At 42.9% G+C, this 27,862-nt stretch overlaps 1 protein-coding gene across 1 annotated transcript; it reads right to left on the bottom strand.

Annotated features, from left to right (window-relative positions):
- Positions 1-3,288: 3,288 nt before the first annotated feature.
- SHISA2 (shisa family member 2) lies at positions 3,289-23,881 on the bottom strand. The gene is made up of 2 exons (XM_075265937.1): positions 23,159-23,881; positions 3,289-8,555 (listed from the first exon to the last, which is right to left on the bottom strand). Exons 1-2 carry the CDS (start codon positions 23,469-23,471, stop codon positions 8,002-8,004), a joined length of 867 nt encoding a protein of 288 aa, XP_075122038.1. The 5' UTR covers positions 23,472-23,881; the 3' UTR covers positions 3,289-8,001.
- Positions 23,882-27,862: the final 3,981 nt, after the last annotated feature.

Here is a 27,862-nt window from a genome sequence, read left to right as displayed (position 1 = left end):
ACACATTCAGCTCTACTTCATCGGGCTAATAGAATGCATTGGCCAGCGCTGATTGGCCGAATTCCGTACTCTGGCCAATCAGTGCTGGCCAATGCATTCTATTAGCTTGATGAAGCAGAGTGTGCACAAGGGTTCAAGCGCACCCTCGGCTCTGATGTAGCAGAGCCGAGGCTGCACAAGGGTTCAAGCGCACCCTCGGCTCTGATGTAGGAGAGCCGAGGGTGCACTTGAACCCTTGTGCAGCCTCGGCTCTGCTACATCAGAGCCGAGGGTGCGCTTGAACCCTTGTGCACACTCTGCTTCATCAAGCTAATAGAATGCATTGGCCAGCGCTGATTGGCCAATGTATTCTATTAGCCTGATGAAGTAGAGCTGAATGTGTGTGCTAAGCACACACATTCAGCTCTACTTCATCGGGCTAATAGAATGCATTGGCCAGCGCTGATTGGCCAGAGTACGGAACTCGACCAATCAGCGCTGGCTCTGCTGGAGGAGGCGGAGTCTAAGATCGCTCCACACCAGTCTCCATTCAGGTCCGACCTTAGACTCCGCCTCCTCCAGCAGAGCCAGCGCTGATTGGCCGAATTCCGTACTCTGGCCAATCAGCACTGGCTAATGCATTGTATTGGCGTGATGAAGCAGTGCTGAATGTGTGTGCTTAGCACACACATTCAGCTCTACTTCATCGGGCTAATAGAATGCATTGGCCAATCAGCGCTGGCCAATGCATTCTATTAGCGTGAACTGAGTTTGCACAGGGGTTCTAGTGCACCCTCGGCTCTGCTACATCAGATTGCTACATCTGATGTAGCAGTGCCGAGTGTGCATCAGATGTGTAGTTGAGCAAAACTGACTCAGCACTGCTAAGTCTCTGCATTCGCATAGGAATGCATTGGCCAGCCTTCGGCCAATCAGCGCTGGCTCTGCCGGAGGAGGCGGAGTCTAAGGTCGGACCTGAATGGAGACTGGTGTGGAGCGATCTTAGACTCCGCCTCCTCCAGCAGAGCCAGCGCTGATTGGTCGAGTTCCGTACTCTGGCCAATCAGCGCTGGCCAATGCATTCTATTAGCCCGATGAAGTAGAGCTGAATGTGTGTGCTTAGCACACACATTCAGCTCTACTTCATCAGGCTAATAGAATACATTGGCCAATCAGCGCTGGCCAATGCATTCTATTAGCTTGATGAAGCAGAGTGTGCACAAGGGTTCAAGCGCACCCTCGGCTCTGATGTAGCAGAGCTGAGGGTGCACAAGGGTTCAAGTGCACCCTCGGCTCTCCTACATCAGAGCCGAGGGTGCGCTTGAACCCTTGTGCAGCCTCGGCTCTGCTACATCAGAGCCGAGGGTGCGCTTGAACCCTTGTGCACACTCTGCTTCATCAAGCTAATAGAATGCATTGGCCAGCACTGATTGGCCAGAGTACGGAATTCGGCCAATCAGCGCTGGCCAATGCATCCCTATGGGAAAAAGTTTATCTCACAAAAATCACAATTACACACCCGATAGAGCCCCAAAAAGTTATTTTTAATAACATTCCCCCCTAAATAAAGGTTATCCCTAGCTATCCCTGCCTGTACAGCTATCCCTGTCTCATAGTCACAAAGTTCACATTCTCATATGACCCGGATTTGAAATCCACTATTCGTCTAAAATGGAGGTCACCTGATTTCGGCAGCCAATGACTTTTTCCAATTTTTTTCAATGCCCCCGGTGTCGTAGTTCCTGTCCCACCTCCCCTGCGCTGTTATTGGTGCAAAAAAGGCGCCAGGGAAGGTGGGACGGGAATCGAATTTTGGCGCACTTTACCACGTGGTGTTCGATTCGATTCGAACATGGCGAACACCCTGATATCCGATCGAACATGTGTTCGATAGAACACTGTTCGCTCATCTCTAGTATGTATACTTTTGCAATAACTTTTATTATTAGTGCAATGCACCCGAAATATGAAGGAAGCTCAAAAGAAGTTTCCTATTGTTTTGAGTATATCAGGGCTCGTTCACATCTGCACCCGGTCTCCGTTCTGCAGGTTTCTGGGCAGGAGACGGAAACCTGTAGTCATTTTTCAAATCCATTCATTTGAATGGGTTTGCAAAGTGTCCGGTCGTGAGCACCCGTGAGCGTTTTATGCTCTCCGTGGCAAAACCGTTTTTTTTTTTTTAACTGGACACAGAGTCAGACATGCAGGACTTTGTGTCCGGTTTAAAAAAACGGTTTCGTCGCAGAGAGCATACGCTCACCAGCTTTCGCGGCCGGACCCGGTCTGACAGGTTTCTTCTGCATGCAGAAGACGGAAACCTCAGAACGGAGATTGAACTCCAGTGTGAACCCAGCGTAACTCCTATCCAGATCTATATGTATTCATGATTGATAACTATGACCCTCGTGTAACGGGCTGCAGCCAAAAAGCGATGTGGGAAAAACCGTGGCGGTAACACATCACAATTTTTCCCGCATCGGTTTTCACAGAAAGTCTGCAGAAAGTCAGCGTAACCCCTGGCGTTTCCTTAGGTATAGTTGACATGCTGTGATTTCCGAAACCGCATTGTACCCACTGCACGTATTTTAACGCTAGAATGCAGTGACTATAAATAGACACATTTTTTTCCATGGCAAATATACCACGTGGGGTCCCTGCCTTAGTCTCCTGTAGTCTTTATGATCTGCTACAACTTTACTCCTGCCCCCTCTTTTATTTTTGGTAAGGCTACATAACAGTGAATAACATCCATGTGTCAACCGTTATAAGCTCATGAATGTCTATGGGTCTATTCACATGTACGCTTTTCTAAACAGACCATTTCATGGCTGTCAAAAAAAAAAACAAAACTGAAATCTTATCTAGTCATACAACACAACACTCGACGATCCATTTATCTGAATAGGGACCGTTCACAGTAAACATTCAAATGAATGGAGCGGCATACATTGTACGACCAAGTGCCCTTGTCATAACTGGTGTGCAAAACACCCAAGTTCTTGAGATCGGTGGGGGTCCTAGTGGTGGAATATCCACTGATCAGAAAATTACCACCTATCTTTTGTATAGAGGGTGACTTGTTGTGACTGGAATACCCCTTTAACATGAGTAAAAAGTTTCTACATGCTTGTGGGTTACACAACTCTCCAGTGATTCTAATGAGAACTGTGTAATGCCCCGTTTTTCCTGTGGGGGTGCTGCAGGGAATTTGAACACTTATTGCCAGGGTCTGCAGATTACACCTGGCTAAAGCAGACAGCCCCTTTAAAGACAACATACGGATATAATAATAGCTGCAGAGTACACAGATCACACCATAAAACATTTATTAAAAAATTGAGAATTTACTTCACCATAAGCAACACTTGTAAGTTAAGTGCCCTTCCAAAAATTTATGGCAAACATGGATATTTCTTTTACATTATTATACATTACACATAGAAATTGTGCAAAACACCACATATGGCAAATTGTCTTTCAATTCATTTTAACCCCCAAACAAATGGAAAATATTTTGTTAACTTTTCCAAATTTAACTTAAAGTTTTATTTTTTACAGTCTACAATATACAAAGAGCCGACCCCTGATGGAGATGAATCTGAGAAACTTGTCCCTAGCAGGATTGTGCAATGGGTGCATTTTACCATGAGATCTATATAATGGGGTAATGAAGCCCACCTTAAAATGACAGAAATCCAGATACTTCGTTATAATATATACAAATATAAATTTTGGAAAACTTTTAGTTAAATTTGACTATAATTTACCAGGATTTGCTGCTGATGGACTACCATGGTGAAGATGCTTATGAGCGACATGACAATTATATGATATGCCAAATAATTCACTGCAGGGAGATTCATGTTCTATATTGTTATAAAGGGAACGCGACACCAGGAAGGGAACATTTATATTAATGCATCTTATGCTAGGTTCACACTTGTGTCGGCCTCTCAGTTGTCGGCAAGATGGAGAGGTCGACTGTTATAATACCAGTAAAATACGACATCCAACAAACCACATTCACTACACTGGGGTCCGTTGGGTGTCCATCATATTAAAATTGAAACGGAGGGATTAGTCCTCCATATAAGACTTTTTCTTCCACTGGTTCTCAGGCGGACATTGCGATAGAACTCCGGCACTAATGTGAACCAGTGCCAGATGCCATAATAATAGTGATTGATAACTGCAACCATCAAAGGGGTCACAGAGCACAATTGGGACAATTCCCATTTTACCACGTTGGCCATTCCCCAGCATGAACTCTTTCAACCATTCAGCATAGCCAATATGGTGGAAGTCAGATATCTAAGTGGTCTAAGTGCTTTATGAGGTCCACTATTAGGTACATATTGGGCATTTATTGTTGGAGAGAAGGTAGTGGTAACCTAAAGTCATCCTGTCCTGGTGATAGACTAAAAACTTCAATGAGCGATAGACTGGGACTCCTATAAGCATAGTTTGGGACTAAACATCTTGGGACTCCAACAATCTCTCCTACAGAGATGGTACAATTTATTGGTTATATCTCTTATACACTAAGCACAATTTATCAGCCTAATGGGGTGAAACCTCCATAGAGCTGGACAATCCAGCAGCCATAACTGAGAAATTTGCTGCTGGTATCAAACTTTTTGGATTTCCTATTCATGTCTATAGAAACATCACACTGACTCCAGTAGTGGTCTAACGTGCCCATAAATACTACTGTAATCTGTCCGGCCCAGGCCCACTAGTGGTTTTTGCTATGATTGGACTAAAGATGAACAAGTATAGTGAGATTCAACGGGCCTTTATAAAAAATAAATCTGAATATTTCTGAACATGTTGGGTACAGAGGGGCCATGTATGAAAAGAAAAGTGGTGCTGACCAAAGCAACTAAAGTCTACCTGGGATAACCTTTAAATACTGCAGCTGCAGGGCAACACCAAAGTTCTTATCTGCCCCTATTTTTAACCCTGCGTGTAAATGGCTAGTATAAGTGGTGGGTCCCACCCGTACGGCTTGTCTATGTTAGGCCTTGTACACACTGAACATTTAATATGTAGTATTAGTGTCCTATACCATGCACTATAACTCTCCAAATACATATGACAGACGGCCATCCGTTACGTAGTGTCTTGCATTACATGTACATTGAACCACTGTTGAGGACTGGATAAGCCCTGACCATTGTGGGGCTAAATCTGAGAGGAGAAGTCGATAGCAAAATTTGGGGCAATGAAGAACAGTACCCCTGATGTTTCTGCGTCCAGGATCATTACACATAGTTATTATACAGAATCCATATATTTAGCGACAAGGACAGGATCAGGGCAAGGAAGTCGATCTCAAGATTTTATTCCGATCCCGTCCTTGGCACCAAACCAAAGCCCTGGTATTTCCGTGGGCATGGCGCTCTATAAAACCACCAAATTTATGGCTATACCAATCCTGAACAGTGATATACATCCTAATATGCCAAAGCAACCCATATCATACACTGCTGTATACCTTATATTAGTACAACCAATACAAGACATGCCAACGAGTCCAAGTGCCGCAAATCTATCTAGTTTATTACCAGATGTATCTACACGAGACGCTTTTTTTTCCATCACCCCATACTACACCACCTTCATTGTATTCATACATTTTAGCCCCAGTCTGTACAAGGCCCTATATCTACTACCTTTCATGTATCTAAGCTGAATCTAGAGAGTTATTCCACTTTAGGCTTTGGATAACCTTTGGCTTGCTGAATCCCGACATATGGAATTACTATACTGCAACAATTCCTGACCACAAAATTCTATTTTTATGTGTTAAAGATATAGAAATTAAGATTTTGTGTAAAATATTACTATAGAATTTAGTAGCAGCTTCAGCCCTGATATTCTACTATTATATAAAGCACTGCCAGTTACATTCATCCTCTGACCTGAGGCTTTATAGGGCGCCATGATGTTATTATACAGGGGGTCAGCCATTTGCTATACACAAGATGACGTGCTGAGTATGACCAGGTTGGAGGTGACAATGAGACCCTCTAATGGCCCAAATGACTCCACATGTTTTCCAATATAGTACTGTGTGACATACCCCACCACTCCTTGCCTCCAATATAGTAGACCCGAGGTTGGTTAGACTTCTAACCACCTGTTGGTGATGCCAAGACAACTGCCCATCAATGGCCAACATCTAGTAATATGGAGGACAATCCCCTTTGGTTAACTAGGTGCAAATGACATCACTGAACATTCTCAAAAATATCAGTATATTACAAAATGGCTGCCTCCACTGTAGATGACCGAGGCACTTAAAAATCGTAGTAGGGCCTTTAATATAGTAATAAATTATTTTCTGTTGTGACTTAAAGGCTACACACCCCCTTCCCTGGGCCTAGAGATTCAGACCTCCATATCTTTCAATACCATGAAAGCATGGCTAGGGTGAGGGGTGTCCGTGTTTTTGTCCTAGGTGTAACATGTCGGAGGGATAGCAACTCTAGGTATTTAGATATGGGCACAAATATTGGCGAAAGGTGAAGGAAACTTTTTAAAACATGTTGGTCATTTGCCCCATGGAAGTGCAAAAAGTAGAACTGTGGGTGGTCAAAGGGACATCAATAAATAAAGTGTGCAGGGGCACCAGTGCAAAATTTGCAACAGGACCCCCACCTGCCATGGACCTTTTATAATATTAGTGTCTTCTTATGTGGCAGAGGGACTTTTGGGCCCTTTTAGGTGCCAGGGACCAAGTGCAACTTCTACTCCTGTACCTCTGAATGCTACACCCCTGAAGTCTCCTACTGTGCCCTGTCTACTGAGTCTGTAGTCATGGCTTGCACCAGATCCATTTCCATTTTTAACCCTTTAAGGGATTTTCCGGGCAAAAAAATGTTTATTTAAAAAAGGTCTCTTAGTGCTATTAATAGGTTAGCAGTGTTTTGAGTGATTTCTGGGTGTCTCTGGGGGCTCCTGGTATCTTCTGCATTTGTTTACAGGGTGTAGCTTCCTGTTATGTAGCTGCCACACTAACTCCTTACACCTCACTCCTCCACTTTCCTTCCTCTCTCCCTCCCTTGCAAACACCCCCTCCCTGTCTCTTTAGCTATCCAGCCCACTTCTAGCCCTTCCCAACTAACCCAACACACCCCCTGACCCCATTATACTTACCTCTCTTGCTCCTGGACTTCCTCCTGCGGGACAGCTCCTCTGTTTTTTCTGATTCTGCCGGTAGTGCAATAGTCTCAGCACTGCTCTGTGCTCTGAGGCCGACGATCCACCTGTACTACACAACGCCGGGACTATTGCACGCAACAACAGTCAGAAAAGAGGGAGGAGCTATCCCACAAGAGGAAGTCTGGAAGGAAAAGAGGTAAGTATGATGGGGTGGATGGGAGGAAAGTTCCATTTTCGGAAACGGATTGTCACCGTATAACCAGAAAATGTCCCTGGGCCGGTCACATGACCGCCCCAGGGATATGGGTAAATATACATATGTAATTAAGAAAGTAGGCGGGGGAGGGTGTTTAGATTAGTGTAGGGACTAGATTTATCCTGGACAACCCCTTTAATAATAAGAATCATTACATCTATAACTTTTTTTTTATTCAGGCCTGACATGGGCGATTGCACCGTCTTAATGTGTGATTGTCTGAATGATTGTCTTTTTGTCTTAAATATAAACACGTCATTTTCACCTTATTTTATACACTTCAAAGGAAGAAAATATTATCCCTATACCTGCTATACCAAAATATACTAAACCTGCTCCCTGCTGAAGTTACGTCTCGCAGTTCAGCAGAGAGCAGGTTATTGGCTCAGGCAATGTAAAGTAATACATTTTCCCTTCCCCTCAAAAATAAAATAAAAAGCATATGCACAATTGTTAAAAAAAAACTTTTGTCACCATCATGCATTTTACAATAAGGTTTTCAATGTCTTTTTTCCAACGTAAGTAGTCTGTAAGCCCTGTAAAATGCAACATGTTCCATGGAGTCCATTTCTGTGCAGGTTGTGCTGCGTAGGCTCGTCTTAGACAGTCACTGCTGGGTACATCATCTGTTCAGGGTTACTGTGAGGGTACGGGGATTGCATTTGTCTGTATCCACCTTGGAGTCCATCTAAAAAAGGTGGTACAGGGGTCATGGGGACAGAGTCATGAGGTACAGCATAGCCCATAAACTGTGGGTGAAGATATTGTCCTTGGTGCGGGACCATTTGGGTCGCTTGCTGACAGTTTAACACTGAATAATTGGTGGGCATGTTCACGTACACGTTATTCATGGCTCCTTCTGGCAGACAGCAGTTGGTTTGTGATCTAGTCGGAGGAGCCCTTGCCCCAGAGTTGGCACTTGAGCTGGAACTGGTGGCGGTGCTGGACTGCCGAGAGGAAGAGCCACGTGAGGTGCTGGCGCTTGATATCATGGGGATAGTTTCCATAAGGCGATTGCTCCCTGGAGCTCTGCTCTGCTGGGGTTCTTGCTTTGGTCTCAGACAGCGACAACAGCAAATGGCAACCAAGGAACCCAAGATGATAAACGCAACAAATACTGATCCGACAATCAGAAATGGCACGTAGATGGGAACTGGAAGGGAAACAGAACAAGAGGTTTAGAATAAAGAAGTTAAATTCAATTTTGTAGGTAGATGTTCATCTATTAGGCAACATAGAAGTGCGATTGTTGGGAACGTCTATGAATCAGCTGACCGGCCACTTCTCTGCTGAGGACTCGGCCCACTGATTCATGAAAGTTGGACCACCACCAACCAGTTCTCTACTGAAGTGGATATGCCATAACGTATTTGTTGGGAAAACCCTTTAAGGGTAAGTTTTCAACAAAAAAAAAAGTAAGGAAACATCTTGTTCCAGAATTCTAAAATCTTAATCTTGAACTTGTTGACTTGATAAACTTGGTTTATAAATAGATGTCAACATCACACTAAGACCTGCCAACGAACACAATCACGTTGTACATGGTCTCCGGTGATGGGTCGCAGTGTGCCTGCCTAACATGAAGGTAACCTGACCCTACAACCAGACTATAGTAGCGCTCCATTACCATCTGTAGGCAAGGAAAACTACTCTCCCCATACATAGACATATGTCACTTAAAGTATCATGTGAGTATGTACATGCTATAAGAAAGATAAAATGAATTCAATACATAAGCAATAAAATAATCACCAAATGAAATTCTATATAACCACATGTCAGTTATCTTCAGTAGGAGGGCACAGTTATTGGGGGTACAGAGGCAGCTGTACCTAAAAAGACAGGCAGTATTATAAATGGCACATGGTAGGTCGGATACCTGTTACAGATTTTCCACTGGAGCCATATCAAAGGTAAATTACCTGTGAGATCAGGGAACAAGGGATGTGGTGGAGCAATCGAAGGATTGGAGCACTGGTTCTGATCACGTGACCAAGGGGTCTTAACCTTGCCGGTACCCCGGAGGCCAAAACAGGTAAGCTAATCTTAAATCCCCGGACCCCTTTTAAAAATTCACCTTCCCCTGTTGAGTCTTTCTCTGTCTCTACCATAATGTTTAGGTGGAGAACCTTTGCAAAGAATTTTCTAGAGGATATGGCTACTGGAAAAGTAATTTAGGAACTTTAGAAAGGGGGTCACTTCTGCAAGGTCATGTGAAGAGGAATTTGTGCAAAACTCCTCTAACTAGAGAAACTGGATTTTCCACTAACAAATGGCAGCACTGGAACCATCCAGGTTTTGATCCTTAGGCCTGGTTGACATCTGCGTTTGAGTTTCCGTTTGGGGAGTCTGCTTGGGAACCCCTTGAACGGAAACCTGTAGAAACCCGCGGACCCCATAGACTATAATGGGTCTGTGTGGTTTCTGCTCGAAAAATGTGGAGAGAAAAGTGCTGCTTGTAGGATGGGGAAACGGAATGGCCCGAACACAGATGTGAACTGGGCCTGACTTGGATATGGATCTTGTATGGCTCCACATGTAGTCCCTATGAATACTCTGGCTATTAGATACTATAGGTGTCTATATACTCTGTATTACAGGTGGATCTGTAACATGGTCATGTATATGAGTCTTTATTTGCAGGCTATTCAGCAGATCATGCAAAAATTATAACCTGTAAGAGAAGGTTTACCAATCCAGCAGTATGTACTATATACGGTAAGTAAAAAAAATATGCTTGCAATGTGAAGAGATTATCACTGCCTAGAGAGGAAATCAATGTTTTTGCTGTGGCCAGGCAATCGTATCCCCTCGTACATAGTACTAATTGGGTAAGCCCCTACAATGAATGCAGCCCGCGGATCCAGGGGTGTAATTATAGGATTAGCGGACGGCGTGCATCAGACAGGTGGGATCACTGCACTTATTGAACCAATTTTTTCATTAGAAGTCAGCACAGGGAAGGCAATGAATCATATATCGGAAAGGAGAAGGCTTCCACTAGTGCACAAATGTGTAAATGTCTACTGAAGGCTTCATCTAAAGAGATGTGAGACTACAACTCCCAGCATGTTCTGATTGTCAGAAGTATCTACAGTTTCTCTACAGATGATTGATAGCAGATGGGAATAAGCATGCAAAGGTGATAATTCAATATGAGGCACATTAAAATACTAGTACATAGAGGGTCTGCAGAGGGGCGCTATAGCCTGGTGCGGTCAGGTCATGCTGGGAAATGTAGTTTCCACCGGCTGCAGATCACTGTTGTAGACTATGGCCCCTTTTTGCAATGCAGAAGAACAGGTCTGGCTGTCTTCTGCTCCTAATGCCATCTGACAGCAGAGGGATTTATCTTAGAAAATTAGTCAGGCATCTGCTTCCCTCTGCATATGGAATCCAGCACTATATATTGATATTTAATATCACACCGTGCATTTTAATCCCTCTAATACTCAGTTTGGGATGTGCATAGAATAGCGGGATTACACTAAAATCACTTTCATAATTCTCTATTTTCCGGCCAATTTCTGTGGGAGCTTATGTATTCAGGAGCTTCACATTGAAAGAGGTGAATAGGCAGAGAGAGAGAGATGAGATATACAAAGATAGATAGAGAGAGATGAGATATATAAAGATAGATAGAGAGAGGTGAGCTATATATAAAGATAGATAGATAAATAGAGAGAGATGAGATATATAAAGATAGCTAGAGACTGATGAGATATATACAGATAGATAGAGAGATGAGATATATAAAGATAAATAGAGAGAGATGAGATATATACAGATAGATAAAGAGAGAGATGAGATATATATATAAAGATAGATAGAGAGAGGTGAGATATATATATATATAAAGATATACAGATAGAGAGAGATGAGATATATAAAGATAGAGACTGATGAGAATTATACAGATAGATAGAGAGAGATGAGCTATACAAAGATAGAGAGGCGAGATATATAAAGATAGATAAATAGAGAGAGATGAGATATATACAGATAGATAAATAGAGAGATGAGATATCTGAAGATAGAGAGAGATGATCTATATACAGATAGATAGAGAGAGATATAAAGGTAGGTAGATAGAGAGAAATGAGATATATAAAGATAGATAAATAGAGAGAGATGAGATATATAAAGAGAGAGAGAAAGAGATGAGACGTACACAGGTAGAGAGAGAATGATAGAGGTGAGATATATAAAGATAGATAGGGATTCTGTGGTCACAGACATTTTAGAATACTTCAGTGGGTCACCAGAAATGTCTTCAAAAGACGTCTCAAAGTGGATTCAATGGTCCAGATTTACTATAGTGGTTATGACTAGTCTGTGGGGTTAATATGATGCATCTTTGGCACTTCTAGTTTGAGATTTTTTTTATGACTTGCTAGACATCCTTAAATAAGCCAAAATTGTGTCATAATATTTTGACTCATGGTAAGTCAACTAAATGGTGGTATAAGCTTACACTAAACAGTCTAAAGATACACCAGATTTATCATCTAGTACCACCCACTGTAATACATCTGTATCATTGCCAAACTAAGTTTAGACTGTGTAGTAAATCTACGACATTGGGTCCATCACACTCAACCACCATTATTATTCTTGATCTGGACTTTGGACCATCTCAAACTCTGGACCAGCAGATTGTCTAAACACTACCTAATACTGCTGGTCCCCTTCTTAAGGCTAAGGCCTCGTAGCGGGCCACAACAAACAAGCGATGCGGGAAATACCACGGCAGCAATGCATCATGTTTTTTTCCTCAGTGGTTTTTAAAGAAAGTCCACAAAGGTTTCCTCTGCAAACGTTCTGCTGCCATTATACTATAGAGCAGTGATGGCGAACCTATGGCACGCGTGCCAGAGAGGGCACGCAGAGCCCTCCATGCTGGCACGCGTGCGGTCGCCCGGATCGCTCACCAACAGGTAATCCGGTACAGGATTCCCCGTTGATGAGCGATCACTGCCTTCAGTTGTATGTGCAAATGCACATACAGCTGAAAGCTGTCAGGGTAGGCCGCGGATCGCGCGACCGCGGCCTACACTGGCTGCAGAGTTTGACCTCTGCCCCGACGCAGGCGCGATGACGTCATCAGCGCCGCCAGTGACAAGAAGGTGGATGCCGGCGGCTCTTCAGGGGTGAGTATGAGAGTGGCTCACTGTGTATATGATGTTGGGGGGAGCGCTTATAATACTTGGTGGGGTGTATGATACTGGGGAGGAGTGTATAATACTGGGGGGGCTTATAATACTGGGGGGAGTGTATAATACTGGGGGGAGTGTATAATACTGAGGGGGCTTATAATACTGGGGGGAGTGTATAATACTGGGGGGGCTTATAATACTGGGTGGGGTGTATAATACTGGGGGGAGTGTATAATACTGGGGGGAGTGTATAATACTGGGGGGAGTGTATAATACTGGGGGGAGTGTATAATACTGGGGGGAGTGTATAATACTGGGGGGGGCTTATAATACTGGGGGGAGTGTATAATACTGGGGGGAGTGTATAATACTGGGGGGAGTGTATAATACTGGGTGGGGTGTATAATACTGGGGGGAGTGTATAATACTGGGGGGAGTGTATAATACTGGGGGGAGTGTATAATACTGGGGGGGCTTATAATACTGGGTGGGGTGTATAATACTGGGGGGAGTGTATAATACTGGGGGGAGTGTATAATACTGAGGGGGCTTATAATACTGGGGGGAGTGTATAATACGGGGGGGGCTTATAATACTGGGGGGGAGTGTATAATACTGGGGGGAGTGTATAATACTGGGGGGGCTTATAATACTGGGGGGGAGTGTATAATACTGGGGGGAGTGTATAATACTGGGGGGGCTTATAATACTGGGGTGGCTTATAATACTGGGGGGAGTGTATAATGCTGAGGGGGCTTATAATACTGGGGGGAGTGTATAATACTGGGGGGGCTTATAATACTGGGGTGGCTTATAATACTGGGGGGGAGTGTATAATACTGGGGGGAGTGTATAATACTGGGGGGAGTGTATAATACTGGGGGGGCTTATAATACTGGGGGGGAGTGTATAATACTGGGGGGAGTGTATAATACTGGGGGGGCTTATAATACTGGGGGGGCTTATAATACTGGGGTGGCTTATAATACTGGGGGGAGTGTATAATACTGGGGGGGCTTATAATACTGGGGGGTGTACTAAAGAGCATATAATACTGGGGGGGGGGCTATTTATAAGCACACAATACTGTGTGTGGATGCCACTGTGGAGCATATAATCCTGTGGGGGGGGGACACCTACTGCGGAGCATATAACACTGGGGGGCTACTGTGGTACTGTGGAGAATATAATATTGTGTGGTGGGCCCACTGCAGAGCATATAATACTGTCTGGGGTCCCCTCACTATTTATATCACACAGTATCTGTTTTATAGCAGACGTGATATTAGTACAGGATGTAAGAATATTACACGGTAACTATAAAACAGATCCTGTGCGATGTAAATAGTGAAAATTTTGTTCAAAGTACCAAATGCCGAGACCTTTACATTTCAGTACAACGTTGTTTGTATTATTGAAAGCTCTGTAAAGCCCCACATGACTGTAATTTTTGGTCAGTAACTGTCCGCAATTGTGGATCCGCATAGTATTAAGTCTATATTGTCGTGTTGGCACTCCGCGAAAATTTTGTGGGTTTTGGGTTGCAGTTTGGGCACTCGGTCTCTAAAAGGTTCGCCATCACTGCTATAGAGAAACTGCCAGTGATTCCTTGGGTATAATTGACATGCTGCGATTTCCAAAACTGTAGTATTATAGATATCACATTACAGTGATCCATTCATAGGATAAAGGCTGAATGGTGGGAGGTCAACTGATCACAAGAATGGGGGTCCCATGTGCCTAATATGTAAGGGGTGTCAAGTTGCAGATGTTCTTAGAGGTTGTATGACAAAGATATATTGACGACGTAACCATACTGTTGGTTCCACCCATTGCTGAGATACAACGGTCAGCTAATGGCTTTCTATAACTATATAATCTTTGGATAGCGCCATGGAGGAGAGTACACTTAGGCTGCAGGCTTATGTCTCATTTAACCATAATACCTCGGGATTGCTAACCAGATTTATTCTCCTCCCAGTCGTTCATCACCAGCAGATTTATTTCTTGGACTTTTCCAAACAACAGTCAAGTCCTGAGATTAGAATAAATTGTGAGATGTTGAAAGTGTTTATCCTGTAGCAGTGCTGGGTGTTAGTGTGATGACTGCTCCGAGGTCCCACATGGGACTTAGTTCACCGCTCTTGTTGAACTATGAAGGTGTGACGAGCATTCTTTCCGCTGACAACCACATGTTTGGCTGATCTTTGCTAGATGCAGGTGTCTTTCCTCTACTTTCGTCAGAAAAGGGTTCATTCTTACAAGCTTAGCCAGTAGGCCGGGGCCACACAGGGATTTTAGCCAAGCAACTTTTTGGATTCTGCACTAACATTTAATCTTTGCACCAGATATAGATTGGCAACCTTGTATGAGTAACGCTCAACTGACCTAGTATCTAAACTCTGTATAAAGCTTCTCCGCATGTTCCACTTCAGTACACTTTATACAGGATGAGATGAAACCTGGCGAAGGTCCCTGGACAAAAACTTTTGATACATCTTTCATACGTCATACTACCTTTCTAGTAAGGCCTGGAGAAGGTAAACGTTCCCCTCGGTAGTGAAGGTCACTGGACAATTCTACTCTCTTAGAATTTAGAATCTGCATAGGCTTCTGCAAAAAGGGAAGACCTCCGAGAGACACAGAAGAGGGGGAAGACCTCTGAGAGACACAGAAGAGGGGGAAGACCTCTCTAATGCAATGCTCCAGCACCTGCCATGTTATATTTTATGTCCCGGTCATGCCACGTTATGAAAAAGGGGCGCAAGCCACATATTTCATATCCATGTCACAAATAGGGGCATGATGGGGCAACACGGTGGCTCAGTGGTTAGCCTTGCAGCGCTGGAGTCCTGGGTTCAAATCCCACCAGGAACAACATCTGCAAGGAGTTTGTACGTTCTTCCCGTGTTTGCGTGGATTTCCTCCCATTCTACAAAGACATATTGAAAGGAAAAAAAAATGTACATTGTGAGCCCTTGCAAAAAAAAAAGTGTAGATGATGACCAATTGTATAGTAAAACGCAATAGACTTTGTTTATTTAAACCGTATTCACACACAAGCATATTGGTCAGTGTTTTACACCAAGGATTGACAACAAAACAAAACAAAGCCGATGCTTAAGTCCCACTTGCATGATATGTGAACCCCTGAGGATATTTTGTCGAACATACTTTTCTTGATTTTTCGCATACATACAACCTAAAGCTGCATTAGCCTGCATGACTTACTGCATTGCTGCAAATTACCCAGCACTGATGCCCTTTCTTAAAATGAATGCTATAATTAACCAGTTGTGTAATGGTAATTACTGATAACTGACTATAGATATTATGTGGTCGACCTAACCGGAGACGTAATTCAGGAAAGTCAGCGAGAGGATGATCGCTTGAGACGGCCGTACTCATTATTATGATAATCCTCTCGTTCCACAACATCTACAAGCCCTTCATCACCTTGGAGGTTACGGGAAGAAAAAATGTTGAAATTGCTGGCTGGCAGTATGATAATTGGTGTGCCGGGGTAATACCACCATAATCCCAGCAATTCATCAAACACATTCTTTAAATTCTCCAGTTTGTAGTGTTGATTTTACTAATAGGCATATGTAGCGTACAAGACTAAGGAAGGTGCATGGGCGGCACAAGGAGCCACTACTGGGTCTTAAGACTCATTCACACTGGCCAGTTATCAATACCATTCACTTGTGATGAGCAGATCGGTCCTGAACTGTCATATAGGATATATTACCCCAGAATATGGGAGAAATAATTCACTAAGGCTGGGTTCACACTACCGCCGCTGTTCGCCCCAGAGTTTCCATTGTGCACCCAGGGAAACTGGACTGGGGACGGCTTGCTGGTAGTCAGCTTTAAAACTCATTCATTTGAATGGGTTTTTAAAGGTGACCGCCGGTGTCCGTATGGAGACTCTCTGCCTGGAAAATGTTTTTGGAATGACTTTGTGTCCATGCAAAAAAAAAAAATGGTTTCCAGGCAGAGAGGCCGCAGGCGGACACTGGCGGTAACCTTTTAAAACCCATTCAAATGAATAGGTTTTAAAGCTGTCCCCTGTCCAGCTTCCCCGGGGTTTAGGACGGAAACCCCGGAGTGGACAGCGGCAGTAGTGGGGGTATTCTGATCACAACAAGTTACCCCACTATCCATGGGACAGGGGGCACCTTGCTGATTGTTGGGAAGGAAGGGGGGTGATTAGTACCCCAGTTTGTACAGGGTTAGTGGATAGCAGGTACCTTGTTGTGACCAGAATACCTATCACAGAAAATACTTGTAGGGGCCACAAAATACCATTTCATGACCAAGTTTTTTTTTGCATTGTAACATTGCTCGGTTATCCTAAAGGACATGGAAATATAAGCTGACAACTGGGCCTTACCATTGCCTTTGTCAATAGGTTGTCAGCAGTGCCAGAATGTGTAGGGCTTCTGTTATTCCTCCTGGACACGCATAAAGACATTGATATGTTTTTGTTAATGACCCGACATTGTCATGTCACCGGCTGATCAGTGCCAGTATGTGTAAGGACACACCCGGGAATAATTACACCCAGTTATTCTTGTATTCATACATTTCCAGGAGGTATAACAGAGGCACACAGAGGTCTAATGGTGTTTCAGAATTATGTCATGGTAAAAAGTTAAAGTATCTAAAAACTGCAATGTCAGGAGAGCAGACAGTAGCTCTCTATAGTGATCACGGGTGACATCTTTGTGCCTGTAGCAGCGTTACTGTAATGTATTTGTATAAATGACACTGACATATTGCAGAGCTGGACAAATCCCAGGAGCCAGGTAGCTAAAGTGCAAAGAAAGCTGATACTGGCACCGAGATGTTTGGACTGTTTTCTGGTGATGTCTATGAAAGTAAAACTAAAGAGTCAGGCTGATCCTAAAAACCTAAACGGACTGTCTCATAAAGTCGGCAGCACTTTGTCCCTACCAGGATAGTATAACCCTACGGCTCTATCCACATTACTACGGCATTAAAAACAATTCATTTCAATTGGGTTATTCACATGAACGGTCCATTTTAAGGGGTCAGCAAAAAAAATAGGACTTGTCGAATTTGCAAAACGACATGAAAAAATGTAAATTTTTCATGGCTGTTTTGCATTATGGTTGTCTGAATATAGTCCAAGAGTATACGGTATGAACTGGTGGAACAAGTTACAGTCAGAGGAGTCGGGATGTATAAAATACAAAGGAGTGATGAAAACAAAAACCATCGGAAACATACAGACTGCAGGTGGATGAGAAGGATCATGTGTCAATGTATGCAGTATGGGGTCATGCTGGGTGTTATCAATGGGGCACATCATAAGGCTGAGTTCACACGGGGTTTTTCGGTCAGGATTTTGAGGCCGTCTCCGCCTCAAAATCCTGAGCAAAAAGACAGCTCCCATTGAAATCAATGGGAGCCAGTCAGCTCTTGTTTGGGAGCCGTTTGTTGTGGCTCCCGGAAAAAAGAAGCAACATGCTCATTTTTCAGGACGTTTTGCCTCGCAACATCCGCCTGAAGACCCTCCCTCCCGACTAGGCCCATTCATTTGGGCCTAACCCAGAGCAGAGTATGTGACTGGATGACGGTGCACTGCACTGGCATCAAGTCGCAGCTGCCCGTGTTTTGGTCCAGAAACCTGAGGTTGCCTCCACCTCAGGTTCCGGACCAAAAATACCTGTGTGAACTTACCCTAAAAGGTCTCACATAACAATCAACATCCTAAGTCTTCTTTCATAGACATAGGTTGGAATGGGCTGCTCCTCGGGGGCTGGACATATTACTGTTTCTATAGAGGGAATTGGTACAGTAAGAGACTATATATCTATAGAGAGCCTGAGGCTACTCTCCAGTTTCTGGCCATCAGGTTCACCGCGATAGAAAGTTGTAGGTGAATCCATGACACGTTCATGCAGGATGCTTATTTTTTTTAGTGACATTATCCGACTGAATACAATGGGAGGCAGATTCAGGGTAGAATTCGGCCATGATTTTGATGCAGAATCCTCAAAATCAGCACCAAATTCCTACATGTGAACCTACCCTTATTGTCAAGGGGAATAAGCCTAAACCAGAAATACTGGCAATTTATACATTTCCAGGAGGTATGACAGAGGCACAGAGGTCTAAGAAATGATGTTCCATAATAACTGCATGACAAAAAGTTAAAAAACTGATATCAGAAGAGTAAATATGTCCTCGTCTACACATTAGATCCCTAAAGTGATCATGGATGACATATTTGAGCCTGTAGCTAGCTTTATTGTAATGCATTTGTATCGAGTGTGTATGTGTATGGGAAGGTTGAGAGGAATAGCCATCAGCTGACATCTATTTAGAGTCTATGACAAGTTAAGTCATGGATGGGCAGATTGTTTCAAACCAATATTCTGCAACCAAAAGTTGGCAAAAGCAGGTACTAGGGGACCCCAATAACATTATATCTCATAACTTTACTCAAAGTTGCTACCACACCAAGGACCATAAACTGGCAGCTGAGGCTAAGTTCACACCTGCACAGGGATCTCTACTGTACGGATCTTCTGCGGACCCAAACAACGGAGAGCCCATCTGCTAAAACAGCGGTCACCCATGGACCCCATAGACTCTGTGCAGGACTTTTCTCTCAGCTGAATTTCAATGGTTTTTGTGGTGGAGTCTCCAAAGGAGATGTGAACTAGCTTGGCAGCAGACAATGTTTCTCCAGGAACCAGACCTACTAGAGGAACGTGGACAGGTGTCAGCGGCAAATGTCTCCTCTCTGAGGTGCATGTGATGGTTGGTCCCAGCTGTATATATATATATATATATATATATATATATATATATATATATATATATATATATATAATGATAGGTACTGGATACAAGCAATGGACATTGTTTAAGGAATCTTTCATTTCCAAGATGATGCTTAAAATACTTCCTAAGCGCAGTATGGAAGGCAAGAGGTTAATGCAAAGAGATTATGTCCAATTACCACTATTGGGTATATTATTATTATTATTATTATTATTATTATACATCTTGGACTCTGGCCCACTGGAAATGTGGATTTACAACCTTTTTAACACCCCTATAAACCAAGACCAGAACTACCTGGAGGAGACTTCTGTCATTTTTTATATATGTGACTTGTTTCGGAGAAAAGAGTTACAAGTCCAACATTTAGAAGAATCGCAGTAATCATCGGTGTCTGCTCTCCATTGACTGTCAGTGTAACATATTAGTCTCCAAGTGACCAAGTCATTGTAGTCTGTAGTCTAAATACCAGGACTACCCCAACCCTGAGCTGTGGTACCAGAGAGTCTTAGACAGATAAGGACAATTTGCTTGACCTAAGCTGGCCATTCTCAGTAGATGATCAGTCAGACTTGTCGACTTGATGGGACCAGCTGACCATCTAATGGGGGCATTTAGTGGGGGCACCCTGAGTCTGAGGTGACTTGAGTGATTTCTGATTTAGATCATGAACAGGCTTGGCACTGTCAGGTCTTATCAGACGTATGTGAACCCATCCTAATATATAGTCAGGCTGTGTCCACCACTGCAGAAGTTGCTCTTACTGAGCCGCTCTTTCCTCTAGGTTATAGAGAGGTCTCAAATCAGTTACCCACTTTAAGACGCCCATATGACTCCAACCCTTTAAGGGTTTGATTCTGATAACATATTAAACTAAACCACATTTATATTAAGACTAAATTAATGTGGCTTTATACTGATGGCCTAGCCACACAATAGGTCCTCAGTATGTGATCTGTATGGGTCTGACCCTGTATAGATCAGCTGTTCTGGGTGTCAGAGGCAGCTAGTGGGCAAGGAGTCTGTGCAGTAATTCCCTGCGCTGCAATTCCCTGCAATCACCACTATGCCATGCATAGCACTGTTGCACTACTCTTATTACTTGAATAGGAGCAGTGCTGCACTCCTTGTCCACCAGCAGCTTCCGGAGGCTGATAAAACAGTTGATCAGTGCAGGGTCAGAGTGTCAGATCTCGATAGATCACATATTAATCACCAATCCACAAGAAAATCAGTTTGGGACCGGAAAAACTCTTTAAGGGGGAAAATGGGTGACCATCATCAGAGTGGAAGCCCTACTTTTAGGTCCATTCTGGCTTCTTAATTATGGGACCCCCTCTTTACAGGACTTGTGTGGGGGCTCAGTGGTTAGCAATGTTGTTTTACAGCACAGGAGTCCTGGGCTCCAGCCAACTTTGTTCTCCCTGTGTTTTGGGTTTCTTATGAGTACTCTGACTTCCACCCATAAAATATGTGGAGGTAAGTCTGTCATAAAATGCACATGAGGATTTGGTCATTTTTGGGTTAATGTTCCACCATCATGCCGGTCATCAGCAAGATCCAATTGTCAAAGCTAATGAAATATTAGATACTATAAGAGATTACCCCTATACAATGCTCTGGACTGACTCGGAAGTACTGTAAATCACCACTTCTCTTCACCAGAGCAGACACTCAACTGTTGTGTTCTGGGCTGCTGACTTCCAATCCCAAAAAGTTCCAAAACATCATGCTCCTGACACCTTCCTCCCAGCAAACAGCTCAGAAATACCATGTGCAACAGCGTCCAAGTCACATCCATCGACAGCGGCAGCTGCTGCTCTACTTTCCTTCAATACCTAGAAAATATTTCCATCAAATCTCAGTCCCCAAACTTCCTTCCAGCCTCAGCCATCACACTCCATTGCACAGCTCATGTATTGATCTTGGAATACCCCAGAGAAATGCTTTATGTATTAAGAAGTGGAAAAACCTGCCAGTTTTCTACCACTCTCATGTATAAAACATGAATACACTGACACCTTTGAAATACATTCTGAGCGCTGAACTGACTCTTAGCAGTCATAATATTCACACATTTCTACCAGAAATAAGGGCAGAATCTACACAATCAAAGTAGGGGCACGTAAGTGGGTCCCAGCCCGCTCCTGCCCTGGCAAGTGTCAGCGCCGCACCCATAGGTGACCCTACTTCACCAAAAACAAAGGACAAGTCTTACTTTTTAATCTGTTTTAGAATTAACTGATTGTCCTATCAATTAAATAATTAACCTGAATAATGTCAGTGATATTGTATATTATATTGTCTAGTATGTTCAATGTGTCTGACAGTAGATTACAACGACTCTAAATACAAGCACGAAACACTGTAATAGAAGGATAGTACATGTCCCTGGAATTACAGAATTATATTCGTCATCTCGGGTTCCTCAAATGTTAAAACTGACCTTACAGAGGCTCATTGTGGAAATGAAGACAGATGATAGATAGATAGATAGATAGGAGATAGATAGATAGATAGATAGATAGATAGATAGATAGATAGATAAAGTAGATATATAAACAGAGATAAGTTACAGATATATAGATAAACAGAGATAAATAAGAGATAGATAAATGATAAATATATTGATGCAAGCCATACATTGATAGATAGATAGATAGATAGATAGATAGATAGATAGATAGATAGATAGAAGTCATAGATGGACAGAGTTAGATTGATAATAGATAGGAGATAGATAGATAGATAGATAGATAGATAGATAGACAGACAGACAGACAGACAGACAGTCATGAGTCTGTAAACATTTACAAGTTTGCTCTCCTAGGTTGTGTGGGAATCCTCTAGGTAATCCCATTTACTTGCGATTGGTTTTGTACAGAACATGTAGCCAAGTAATTCGGTTTAATTAGTAAATCTGTATTTGTAGAGTAAAACCCAACTATTAACTAGCTATGTATTTATCTATGTATGTTTCTATTGATCTATCTCATATCTATTTATATCTATATCTATCACTATCTCTATCTATCGTATCTATGTACTGTAACTTATCTATCTACCGTATATATTTTCTATATCTATACTTATGTATATATTCTATCTATCTATCTATCTATCTATCTATCATATATCCGTCCTATCTATCTATCTATCTATCTATCTATCTATCTATCATATATCCGTCCTATCTATCTATCTATCTATCTATCTATCTATCTATCTATCTATCTATCTATCTATCTATTATATATCCGTCCTATCTATCTATCTATCTATCTATCTATCTATCTATCTATTTCTGATTCTTCCAATAAAACTTTTAATGTTCTTCCACTTTGACCAGCCTGGGCAGCTTAGAAGGGGGGTCCAGACAGACCCAGCAGACTAACCCCATTCCCTATTTGCACCCCAGGCGTTGACAATTGTGCAGAAAACATAGTGGAACTGGTGAGTGCTAGAAATGTACAGCTGTCATATGTGGTGTCATGTATGTCATATTGCTCATGTCACATCAATTGTAGTGTGTGTGTGTGTGTGTGTGTGTATAAATTATATGTATATACACATATTATTAATTAATGCATTCCTATGTTATTGAATGGGACAGTAGACTTTTACATTCTCACCACAGCCAGGTACTAATGTGTACAACACTCCAGACTATGCAGGTGCCATGAGAGTGTGTTTTTGCTGGCCTGCTACAAGCCCCTGGGCAGCTATCAGTGGCTGGCATCAGGTGTCACATCCCCTGTACATGCCACCCCAGCACTCCTACCTGCAGCAGAGTCCGGGCTATCCTTGTCGCTCCTGCCATGATCTGGCGCCCCCTGCTGCCTGTCGTTATTACACAAGCCCTGATCCAGCCTGGCCTCGGCGCTGTTGCAGCAGTAGCGCAGTACACAGGTGCCGCAGCAGATGGTGGAGTCGTCCCCGTCAAACCTCTCCGGACACTGGAATCCATCTTTCCACACGTCCTGAGCGTCCGTCCAGCCGTGACAATACTCCCCTGTCCCCCGGGCAGCTGCCAGGACGGCCAGCAGGAAGGAGGCGGCAGTGAGCAGTGCCAGGGGGGAAGCCTCAGCCCACATGATGGGCACAGCTCGGGTCACCTCACAGATAGATCCGGCAAGTGATTCCTATAGAGTCAGCTCTAGCCCTGGTGCACACAATGCAGTAACGGAGATAATCCCGCAGACCAGAAGTTCTCCCGAAGTGCGCGGAGTTGGTGCAGCGGCTGCTGTCCGGTGCCCGCACTATACCCACCATATACCAGCGACTGGCAGCGACTTCAGTGGGCTGGGGGGCACCTGGCGACCTCCTGCTGCCCACAGACCAGTAGTCCGCGCCCCTGCCGGCATCCTCGCCCACAACACCCCACAATCCATTCACATTGCCTGGAGAAGAAGGAGCCCAAAAGTGCAGCAGTGACAGGAGGTGCAGGCAGTGCGGCTGCCAGTGACAGTGGGCAGTGAATGGAGCAGCTCAGGAGTAGCAGCAGCCCCTGTCAGCAGCCCTCCTCCTCAATATCCTCCTCCTCCTCCTGTGCTCCCTCCAACTCCTCAGCGGCCAGGACACGCATGTGCACTCCCTGCCAGCAGCCCCTGACCTGGCTGCCCACAACACAGGGCAGGGCAACATGGGATCTGTAGTGCCACAGCAGCACTGACTGTCTGCAAGACTGGGGGGAAGTGCAAGAAAAAATAAGTTTAGAGTTATTCCCAAATCTGGGGAAACAAAATAATAAGTACAGATTCTAATAATTAATCATACATATTAATAATCCATCCAATATCATATAATATAAGACTAACACTAATAATAAATAATAATCACCAGTAAAGTACACTACTACTAATAACAAATATCTAAACATCACCATCATCATAAAATATACAAATAATAATACACAATAATCATAATAATCATATTTATCACAATAAAATAAACTAATAATAGTCACCATCATCATAATAAAACACACTACTACTAATATATAATAACAATCATCTTCATCATAATAAAACATACTACTTCAAATATATAATAATATCATAAAATATAACACAACCACTAATGGTACGTAACAACAATAGTACACATCATCATATAACGTATATACTCGAGTATAAGCCGAATTTTTCAGCCCAGTTTTTGTGCTGAAAAAGCCCCCCTTGGCTTATACTCGAGTCAGCAAAAAAAAAAAAAAAATAATATTTTTTTTTTTTTAGGGGGGGGGGGGTCTATGACCAGCCACAATATCAATGTATAGAATCTCCCATAAAATAGTGCAAGATAAATAAATAAATAGATAATTAAATAAATAAAAGTTGTAAATCCCTCCTTTGCCTAGAATACATATAAAAGTAGAAAATGACTGTGACACACAAACACATTAGGTATCCCTGTGTCTGACAGTGCCCAGTCTACTGAATATAGGGGATCTGCAGTACTCCTGTTCCGCCAGGAAGGGGTTAATAGGAGCACTGCATATATCCTATATTCAGGCAGACTGAATTCCAAGTGGGGGAAGAAAAACAGTCCTCAAGCTCAGGGAAGGGGCAGACAGACAACCAAAACACCCCCTCCCCTTCCCCTTCCCCAGCAACTACTGCACCCAAAAACTCCGACCATTATAATTTTTGATATTTTCCAGTAGCTGCTGCATTTCCCCCCTCGGCTTATACTCGAGTCAATAAGTTTTCCCAGTTTTTGTGGTAAAATTAGGGGGGTCGGCTTATATTCGGGTCGGCTTATACTCGAGTATATACGGTACATACATCTATACATACTACAAATTATATATATTAATATAGAATAAAATATAACACTACTAATAATAAATAATTATCACCATTATCATAATAAAATATACTACTAGAAATAATACCTAATAATAGTATATACTTATAATAATAATATATAATACATTTTATTTATATAGCACCAACATATTCCGCAGCGCTGTACAATTTGTAGGGCTCAAGTACATACAGAAAGATACATTACAAAGAAATAGTCATTTCACACAATGGGACTGAGGGCCCTGCTCGCAAGAGTTTACAATCTATGAGGTACTACTAAAATAACACTACACCATTATGCCCTATTCACATCTGCACTTGGGGACCCCCCGAATGGAAACCTATACACATTAAAAAGCGGATACCTATGGAAACATACAGACCTCATTAGAGTCTATGGGGTCCGTGGGTTTCCCAGGTAACTGTTTTCTTAATTCATATAGGTTTCGGTTCGGGGGGTCTCCGAGCAGACTCCCCGAACGGAAACCCAAACGCAGATGTGAATGGGGCCTTATCCTGGAGGGGCGGGAACAAATACAGAAGGTTATCATAAATGAGAAATGGAAGGCGACATACTTTAAGTTTATGCACCAGCCAATCTATGGGCTTATTAGCCCTCCTCTATTAACCCTATGCGAATTGTAAGTTGCCCAAAGTGTTTATGCAAAGTCCCCTCAGTGGCCTAAAGAAAGGACACGGGGCATCAGCGGTGATGTATGAGAGTGATGTCACGTGCCCTGTTCTTAGGCTGCTGAAGGCCTCAGCGGTCATGTATGGTGGGGACTTCTGCTGGAAAGCCCTGTATTACACTACCACACTATGCATTACACTACAACCAATAATAATCACCATTATCATAATATACTCTAATAGAAATTATATATAATAATAATAATATGTAACAATGTTACTAATAGTAAGAAATAATAACAATCCCCTTCATAACAATAAAATATACTGCTATAAATAATATTAAATAACGTATAATAAAATATAACTCTACTTATAATACATAAAAATAATATATAATAATAAAATGATATAATATGTAACAATTTTTCTTAAAATTTAAGAGAAAACGTTATCCCTTCTTGACTTATTTACAGAAAATATAGAAATTTCTATATATCTAATTATAAGAAAGCAGGCCATCTGGTACTGGGCTTGTCATTAGGGTTGAGCGATCGGGATTGGAAAAGATCAGATTCCAAACCGCGATCGAGTAAATTTCACGATCGCAATCGGAATTCCGATCCCAATCTTTTGAAGCGAGATCGAGGTTGGAGGTTTTATCAAGATCGGCTCAACCCTAAAAGTGACTTTTCCCATAGAGAAACATTAACTAGGGTTGAGCGATCGGGATTGGAAAAGATCGGATTCCGATCGGTGATCGAGCAAATTTCACGATCGCGATCGGCTGGAAAATGATCGGAAATCTGATTTTAAAATCGATCCTGAAATCTCAAGATCGGCTCAACCCTACTTGTCGTGCAGCTTTTACAGACAACTGAATGGCAAATCTGACTAGTTAGGTAGTTATATACTAGTAAGTGATTTGTCATTACATAACATGGCAGATTTTTCCATTCTAGAGTTCAGAAAAGCTGAGTGGGAGACATAAAGACAAGCCGGTTGCTTGTTACCTAGTGTTCCCATAAACAGATATAAAGCTCTGTTCACACAGCCACTTCCCGCCCCTGTCAGGGGATACATTACACAGCATAAAGTGCTATTCTTACTCTCAGAACAACAGAATCTATGGCGGAGCCAAATAATTGAGTAATAACTGAGTGGAGTCTATTTGTAGCTGGTTGCCTCCATCATATGAGGTATCTGGCGCAGGGCCATAGCTTCTGTTTATAATGAGTGTGTTTACATAGTTAACAAATTATAGGGGTAGTCCCATGTACCGCCACCACCACGTTACAGGACACATTACACTGATAAATAACATATCTCTTGTTATCGATGTCACTTTTGTAGATTTGGAGAAAACCAACTTTGAAGTCTTAAGCAAATGAGGCAGTTGGTGCACCGAGGGCGGGGCTTCAGTTCTGGGAGCGCTGCTCTTGCCTCTCAGATCCCTGCCATCTTTTACCTGCACTACCCCATGCACTAGGAGTTGATCCCCCCACTGCTATGACATCACTTACCCTATTTGAGCAGCAAGAGCTGTGCTCCAAGGGATGAAGCCCCGCCCCCAGTGCACTAACTGCCTCATTTGCATAACACTTCAAAGTTGTTTTTCTCCAAATCTAACCCTTTAAGGCATTTGTGGGTGGTGACCGATTACTTTTAAGGCATATCCACAGTATATGTGTCCTACCTCAGGGACCTGCATCTTGTAAGTGTGGGCAGGTGCAGCTGGAGCAGCAGGTAGTGGAGTGAGGGGCCCTCATTCTTGTAATAAGTCTCGGTCCCAGGAGTGGGACCCACATCTGTAAGACCTTCATGGCATACCCTGTGTCTGGCAGTGAAGTTGTCATTGTACACAGCCTATTACTGTTATACCTACTACTATTACTATAATGCATAGTGTCCATTACACACATACGGAAACTGGCAGTGTTTCTGTAGCTACAATTGACATGCTGTGATATCCAAAACCGCAACAATTTTGGGAAACGCAGCATGTCCGTTGCACTGCACATGTATAGAATTTCGCAGCAGCTTCGGTG

The sequence above is a fragment of the Leptodactylus fuscus genome, chromosome 2 (genome assembly GCF_031893055.1).
Source record: "Leptodactylus fuscus isolate aLepFus1 chromosome 2, aLepFus1.hap2, whole genome shotgun sequence".
NCBI classification, from domain to species: domain Eukaryota; kingdom Metazoa; phylum Chordata; class Amphibia; order Anura; family Leptodactylidae; genus Leptodactylus; species Leptodactylus fuscus.
This window is presented reverse-complemented; position numbering and strand designations above follow the sequence as displayed.